Below are 8614 nucleotides of genomic sequence, written 5' to 3' on the forward strand. Positions count from 1 at the left end.
AAGTGTAAATATAAAAGACAGAGTAAATATCTCAGTGGTTTTCTTTAAAGCATCTGTATCTATAGAGGTTAAGAGCCTATGCTTTGTGTCAGATAAACGTGGACTTGACCAGATTTTTTGCTTACAAGCTGACTGGCATTGGCCAAGCTGGGTAGTCTTATAAAATCTCAGTTACCAATTCTTCAAAATGAGGATAAAAGTTTTCATTCTACAAAAAATGTATTGAGTGCTTACTGTGTACATTGTTCTCAGCATGGAAGATGCAGTGAAGAAAACACACACAAGATCCCTGTGGAATTAACATTCTGATGGGGACAGGCAGATAGCAAATAAACAAGAAAAATAAGTGAACTATATAGTATTTTAATGTTTATTTAGAGAGAGAGAGGGAGGGAGGGAGAGAGCGAAACATCGATTTGTTGTACCACTTACTTATGCATTCATTGGTTGATTCTTGTATGTGCCCAGACTGAGGATCGCACCTGCAACCTTGGCATATTGGGACAACGCTCAAATCAATTGAACTACCTGGCCAGGGCAACTATATAGTATTTTTTTATGGTGATAAGTGCCACATTGTGCTGGAAGAATCGAGTATTAAACCATAACTAGAATGGCCTGGAAAGTTCTCACCAAGGAGACAATTGAGTAAATACCTGAAGGAAATGAGGAAAAAATAATGTGTGTCTCAGTGGTTGAGCATCAACCTATGAACTGGGAGGTCACGGTTCGATTCCCAGTCGGGGTACACGCTTGGGTTGTGGGCTCGACCCCCCATAGGGGCATGCGGGGGCGGGGGGAAGGCAGCCGATTGGCAATTCTCTCTCATCATTGATGTTTCTACCTCTCTCCCTCTCCTTTCCTCTCTGAAATCAATATATGTGTATGCATGTATACATACACACACACACACACACACACACACACACACACACACATATATATATATATTTGTCATCCTTGTGCAGGGGCCATGTTAATCTTCTCTGGATCATTCCAATTTTAGTATATGTGCTGTTGAAGCGAGCACTAAAAATATTTTTTTAAAAAGTAATGCAGATATCTGATGAAGAGGGCATTCTAGGCAGAGCAAATGGATGCAAAGTCCTTGTAGTGGGAGCATGCCTGTGTTCAGTGCAGCTATAGGGAGGTCAGAGATCAGGCAGGACCTCACAGGCCATAGTAATGCCTTTGGCTTTTGCCCTGGGTGAGAATGGGAAGCCACTAAGGGTACAATGTCCAGTATTAGAAAGGCTGTAGAGAAGACAGCAGTCCCTCGTGTTATTGCTACTAGGAAGGCAATTGGGTACAATCTTTTTGAGGATAATTAGTAAGTGCAACAAAGGCATAAAAAAATGGTCTCTTTCCTTCTCTCTGAAATTTCACTTTAAAGTTTTTATCCTCAGGTGTGTGCAAGGAATTATGTGTAATTATATTTATCACAACATCATTTAAAAAAATTGAAACTCGTCTAAATTATCCAATAAGAGATTGGTTAAACAAAAGGTTTAATCAATGAGATGATGTGCAATCATTTGTTCAAGTTTTGCAATATTTAAAGCCATAGGGATCCTCACCACTTATTGTTAAGTATAACAAAGGTTCATACAATCTCAGTTTTATTTAACATATGTGTATATGTTGCAAATATAAATATATGTATATATTATATATGAGTTAAAATGAAGAATACACTGGGATTATTGGTAATTTTTATATCTCTTTCTTTTCTCATTCTTTCAAAATTTTTGTGATAAAAATGTATTATTTTAGTAATCAGCACATAAAACATTTGTTGGTCAATTTCTATAGGAAACCTTCACTAACAATTACTTTCCCCTCTTTGTAGCCTTTGTACTTTCTTTTGTTACTTTCATCACATGCATTATTTCTTTAGTGTCAGTCCTCCTACAAGACTATATATTTTATTAGAGCAGGTTTATGTCTTTTATACGTCGTATAGCTCTGTATATTCAGTGTCTAAAAACTTCCTGGCACAGGATGGTGCTCAATGTGTGTTGGATTGAACTAAATTACCAAGTACTAGACATTTAACTCTCAATTATATTTAATAACAGTGAAGTTATCCAAAACAAGCATGCTTAGAGTTTTGAACAGGACTTTAGTAACCCAAAAAGTATACATTGCACTCGTAACAGCTGATACAGTAACAAATTGAAAGTTGACAGCACAGTACAAGGCACATAAAAGTACTCAATAAATACTTGCGTGTGGTTGACTGATTTGTGGTCTTGAAAAGTATCCTACTCAAAGGGAGAAGAAAGTAGAATTTTTTTGGCATAAAGTAACAAGAAAAAGACACAGCCATCATAATTTGCAATACATTCACTCAAAGAACATAATTATTGAGTGTCAGCATGTATGGCAAAACTGCTTTCCAATTTGGTCTCACTATAAAACTGTGTCACGTCATAATATCCAAGCACTCAGAAAACAAAAAGGGAAGTTTTCCCAAATCCACAAGAAAAGTTAGATGTTCCCCCTCTGTGCTATTTTGTTTCCACCTGTGTCATAGCATTTTACCTACTGAATTTGTTGTTCTATGTATATCTGTCTTCCCCACTAGATCGTGAGCTCTGATTGTCCTTACTATCCCCGTCACCTAGTACATAAACTGTACTCAAGAATACTGAATGAAGGAATGAATGAATACTTACTTAAACTCCCTACATCAAGAAATTACTCAAAACTATATTTAGCCTGGTCAATGTGGCTCAGTGATTGAGCATAGACCCATGAACCAGGAGGTCATGGTTCGATTCCTGGTCAGGGTCCATGCTTGGTTGTGGCCTGGATCCCCAGTAGGGGGAGTGCAGGAGGCAGCTAATCAATGATTCTCTCTCATCTATATTTCTCTCTCTCCCTCTCCCTTCCTCTCTGAAATCAATAAACAAAACAAAAACCATAAAAAACACACAACTATATTTAGTAAAGTGTAACAGAAAAAATACCAATGCATTACCTTTCAGAGCTCATATTCTTCTCCCTATCCCCACTCTGCTCAAACTTGTTTAGCAAGTTGAGGCCTTTCGCTTTGCCAGAGGAGAAAGCTTTTCTGTCTGGACATTTCTTGGGTGATAAGATATCTATAGAATAAATGAAAGTAAGGGTCCTTTCAACTTTAAATAGGTGGTTTGTACTTAACACAAATTTTTAAACTCATAATTTTACCAGGGAAAATTTTCACATGAGATATATTTTCTTACCTTTAAATTATTGTCCCTTGCCCTAGTGTGGTTTAAAAATAGAGGGTAAGGCAAAAGTAGGTTTATAGTTGTAAGTGAAACAGAGTTTATTTTTGTATTATTAACTATTGTCTTATTTTCCATATGAACAACTATAAACCTACTTTTTTCTCACCCTGTATATATTTTTGCTTTCATCATCATTGATGTTACTATCTCACTCTCACCCTCCTTTCCTCTCTGAAATCAATAAGAATATTTTTTTAAGAAAGAAAAGGAAGGACATTCAAGGCAGGAGGAAAAAAAGTGAACAAATGCATGAGGTCAGGGAAGGGAGGGTAAGACATGTTAGAAGAACATGAATAGACAATTTTGCTCAAAGAAGGAATCTGTAGGGAGCAGTGACATATGAGGCTAAGAATATGAAACATGTGAATTTTAGACTAAAAGTCTATACGTAATCCCATAGGCCACATTACAAAACCAACATGTCCAAGCCAATGTTTACTCATTGATATGTTTTGTTTGGTCCAATCATCCTTTTTTGTATCAATGTCAAGTAGCTGTCAATATTTAAAGTCAATCGATTTCAGGATCTCTGCTTCTCTTAAAATATCAGAAAATTTGATACCACTTGGCTCACATTTACACAAATCAACAATCTGATAGAGGAACAGTCCTCTATAGTCTGGCAACCCCTGGGGATCCCTAAGACCCTTTTGAAAAGTCTTTGAAGTTTTCTAGTTTTCTTTCATATGCTTCAACCAAAAAAAATGTTATCATAACAGATTAAATGAAGACCCAGATATGAGAATCCACTATCTTCTATAAGCCAGGTATCAAAGATGTACACTTACCATTTTTCATAAAAATTATTATTTATGCTAACATGTCTCCCTATCATGTTATAACCATCCCACTTTATACATGTGTGTTACCTGCCCAGACCCTGTAGGCATCTGAGTTGTTTTTTTCACATTTTTTTCTGTATTGATTAAGGTATTACATATGGGTCCTTATCTCCCCATTGCCCCCCCCCCCACTCATGCCCCTGGTGTCTGTGTCCATTGGTTAGGCTTATAAGCATTCATACAAGTCATCTGAGTTTTGACCTCTTTAAGCAATGGGGAGCCAGCAAAGAGATCACAGTCTAAGTACCTAAGAGTTATAAAAGTAGTAAACTAAGATACAGATTCTAGGAATTGGTGTTTGAGAGAAGAATACAGTGATTATTCGTGAATCTAACTTTATTTGCTTTGGGTAAAAGAGTTCTAAGCAATATGGGTGGGCTCATTAAGCAGTAAAGAGTGACAGATTATACCATTGGCGTACCTCTGACATCTTCTACTTTGTCTGTCCAGTTGTTTAACTTGTACTTCCTTGGTTTATACTTCTCACCTTCTTCCACAATGGTCTCCATAGGTGGTTTGTTCTCCATCTCCTTGAGCTCAATCCTAGGAACGAGCCAAGATGTTTGTCCTTCTGGACCTGAATAGGTGACTGTGTGAACTCTCAATTCTGAGAAGCAACCCAGCTAGCTTGCTGATTCTGTCATAAGCCCATGTCTCTCAAGGGGGTGAGTGATTTGCTTTGCTGAGTACAAACTGACTCACACTCTTTGAGGCTAAGTCTGGGAGCTGACCAAAACCTTCCAATTCTATACTGAGGACTCAAAAGCTGGTCTTATAGAAAATGCTTTGAAGGCCTGCATTTAAGTTTTTATTTTGGTTTTAGTTTGAATTTGTCTGTCTTTTCCAGTTCTGTAACCAGATGCCATAGGGATGCTACAGTAAAAGCTTGAAGGCAAGGGTTCAGAGCCTGGTAGGCAGAGTATGCCCAGAAATAACCATTATATCCCTTATTCTTTCTCCTCCCCACTTCTCCATCCTTTCCTCAGGCAAAACAGAGGGACTTGCAATGGCACAATGGGAGAAGGGGTCTGTCTGTTCAGTGCATGTGTGTAATTGCAGATTTTCTTTGGTCTCAGGTACAGAGTGCTGGATTAAAATTTGGGTGTCGGGGGTAGGGAACATCCAGTAAAATCAGGGGCCAAACATCAAGTCAGTAAAACACCTGCAATTGTTTTGAGTATTTGAGTCCTTGTGTCCATTTCTAGAATTTCTAATTTTCCTTGCCTCACTGCAATTATTTCCCTCCTGGAAAGTATGTCCAAGGGGACACCCAAATTTGCCTTCCAAAATATAATCATAAAATTATTTTGAACCCATTGATTGATTTTTAATGAGTAAGGCAACATTGTGCAATGGGAAGACCACTGGAACCGTCAGGAGCCATAGTTTTATTCCTGGTGCGGCCCCTAATTAGTTGTGTGGCCATCTTATCTGGAAGATGATGGGGTTGGACCAACTATTCTCTATGGCCTGTTCTGACCTTCACACTGGTTTTGCTGAGATATGTGTCATACAGTCCTTCCAAGAGGAAGCTGTTCCAAACCAACACACAGAAGATGCCCCAGACTCAACAAGTCATAAGAAAATAATATTCTTGGGAGCTGGTTGTTATTCCCCAAACTTCCTCCACCTGAAATGCATAGTAGTTTATGGCACAGAAATTAAGAACATGATTTAAGAGCACACGAGTGAGTGGTAACCAAAATGGAAATAAAACCCAAGTCTCTTACTTACTTCAGTGTTCTCAGCATTGAACCATGTTGCTACACTTGTTTAAAAAATTAAAACTAGGATGGAGGGGGACAATGGAAAAAAGGGGGGACATCTGTAATACTTTCAATAATAAAGATTAATTTAAAAATTAAAGTTTTGCACCCTTATAAAATGGATAAAATTATAATACATATATGAAAGGGTTGTAGTGAAGATTAAGTACATTAATATTTAGAAAGTGCTTAATAGTACCTGGAATCCAGTAAGGGCTTCATAGATGTCTTATTCATTATCAACATCATGATTTTAATCATTGTCAGCAGCAGCCACCAGTAACACTGGGGTAAGGCTATTACTAAAAGGAGCATGAGCTACAAAAGGTTGAGAAACACTGCCCAGTTAGGTCAACAGAGCAGCAAGGATTGCTGGTGCCTGGAGGAGCTTGTGGACCAAAACACTCACCTTGGAAATGCAAGCACATTGTTAGGCAGCTTCCTGAAGGACTCTCTGCTAGACAACACTGAGTCCACAGTGCCAGGCCTCTGCAAGACAGGGCAGAGAGGGCTTACACCTGAGTTATGGTCCAGGACACAGACAAAGCAAAGCTACAGGGCATCTCAGAGGCAAGGCTACTATGATCATCTTTATTATTGCTTTTATTTAGTACTCAAAGTCTAGAGCTTAAAATCCAATGAGGAAGGATCTCAGTTATCAAAATTGTCTTCCTGGGTAATCACAAAACAATGTCACACAACAGTCCCAATGATGCTGCCTTTTCTCAAACCACTTCCTCTTTGGAAATTGCCTTGGAAATTGACAGCTTCTTTGACCCATCTTTAAGAGGATAGCCGACTTATTGAAACTGTCAGGAAAATGAGCAAACTGATGAATTCACTCTTGAGCCAGGTCATTCTAAAATCGAGCTCTGGATTTTAAATGAAGGGTTTGGATTCAGGTGGACTCATATTCAAATCCCTACACTGCTAACCACTATGTAGCCTTTAGACCCCAGGTATCTGTGGATAATAATAGGGTCTAATTTATAGGATTTTTATAGGCACTTTATGAAAGTGGCCAGCACATAGTAAGCACACAAGAAACAGCAGCTATTATAATTATCAGTACATTATAAAAGCATCACATTATCACATATACTAATATAGAATAATATATGCAATTATTCTCTTTGGATTAATGATATAACTCACAAAAGGCTCCAAAGGGAATTCCCAGGAAAAGGTTTTAAAAATGTTTTGAGCAAAAGCAGCATCCCTGACCTGAAGCAAGCAGACAGCTGCTTCCAGGGGAATTATGGGCAGGAGAACACTCAGGTTAAGCAAGGAACATTTGGGGGAGGGGGAGAGGGGATCTTGCCACTTTACAGCAATTTCCCGAAGTGTGTTTTAGAGATGTTAACAAGTATTGGATTAACCTAAAGTTCCATGATTAAATATGTTCAGACAGGTAAAGTGGCTTCTTTCTGTCCAGACTTCTCAGATCCTTCACCGTGCTCTGTCCTTGAGGCAGCAGTTCCCCATCTGTGGTGGCCTCCAAACCCTTTTCTCAGACATCTCTCAGGACTAGTTCTTTTAGAAAATGTCCCTTAAAAATCGTGTCTTAGCGTGCAGCAGGCCAATTACAACATTATCCCCCCTTTGAAAACATCTATCGAAACCACAAAGTTCTGCAGAATCCCTGAAGGTTCAAGATGGGCCAGTGCTTTGGCCTTGCTTCTGATTTTGCAGACCTTGCCTCACATTTTTATGGAAAAGAAAGGGTTACAGCTGTATATGTTTCCACTTTCCACCCACAGGCCCAGCATCCCTCTTAACAATCCTGTATGGAAGCCAGATTGTGGGAAAGACACTAAAGACACATAATGCACAATGCCATCACCTAAATCCACACCCCAGAGCTCCAGGAGAGGAAAAAGTAGAGGGCAAATTTAGACCATATTGATAGCCTTTCATTTTATAGATTTTTCATTTAAAAGTCAGGCTTTTGCTCTCTAAAGGGACACAGGATTTTATAACATTTGTGATCATCCAATTCATTCACACCAACTATGTTAGTTCACAGAGGTGCCCCTAAAGCACACTAAGTATTCAATGAGTCCTACAGAATGACTCTCTCATTGCCTCCTTAAACTCTATGTACAACTTTCCATGAAGGCCACACCAGCTACCTCATGGAGAACAATGGTCACCATCGTGAACAGTGATCAACTAAAAAATTTCTTCTACAACATGGAAAATTAAAAACTAAAGATCTACCTCCATGACTTGATTAGATTTTGTTATAGATTTTATGTAGATTTTTTTGTTGTAGAATAGTATAACCAGAAAGGAAAAAAAAAAAAAGAGTGATTAGAAAGTCTGGACTTGAATTTCAGTTCTACCACTTACCAGCACCCCGCCTCAGGCTTCCCAAGCAACCTCTTTGAGCTCCCATTTTTCTCATTTGTAAAATCAGATGATGATAATGCTGGTTTTATAACATTTCGAGATGCAAACGAAATAATACATGTGAAAGAACTTTATAAGCTACAAGGTACTATAAAGCGTTCAGAATTATAAGAGTTTCTATTACTACCTATATTTTTCTGATGGTATGGACTCAAAACTTGGTTTAAAGTTCTTTTACCCTTCTAACCTTTTTGTCAATGTTATCATCTATAAATAAGCACTGTTTTGCACTTGAGGTAACTGCTTTTTAAAGTACAGTCAGCCTGAATTTTCCTTAATAATGACACACAGATGATTTAGAGCTATGAGGGGCGGGGGG

General features: G+C 38.3%; 1 protein-coding gene and 1 non-coding gene across 2 annotated transcripts in view; both read right to left on the reverse strand.

The window, feature by feature from the left end:
* CCDC81 (coiled-coil domain containing 81) overlaps nt 1–8614 on the reverse strand; it is a 34783-nt gene that overhangs the window by 13871 nt on the left and 12298 nt on the right. Inside the window, exons 4-6 of the mRNA XM_023757386.1 lie at nt 6293–6372; nt 4539–4660; nt 2984–3107 (exon numbers count right to left, since the gene is read on the reverse strand). Coding sequence (XP_023613154.1) covers nt 2984–3107; nt 4539–4660; nt 6293–6372 — 326 coding nt within the window. The remainder of the gene's footprint in view (nt 1–2983; nt 3108–4538; nt 4661–6292; nt 6373–8614) is intronic.
* Nucleotides 924–1030, reverse strand: LOC111826859. Its single transcript, XR_002830287.1, has one exon. It is a non-coding gene; the product is annotated as a U6 spliceosomal RNA (small nuclear RNA).

The sequence above is a fragment of the Myotis lucifugus genome, unplaced genomic scaffold, assembly GCF_000147115.1.
Source record: "Myotis lucifugus unplaced genomic scaffold, Myoluc2.0 scaffold_106, whole genome shotgun sequence".
Taxonomy (NCBI): Eukaryota; Metazoa; Chordata; class Mammalia; order Chiroptera; family Vespertilionidae; genus Myotis; species Myotis lucifugus.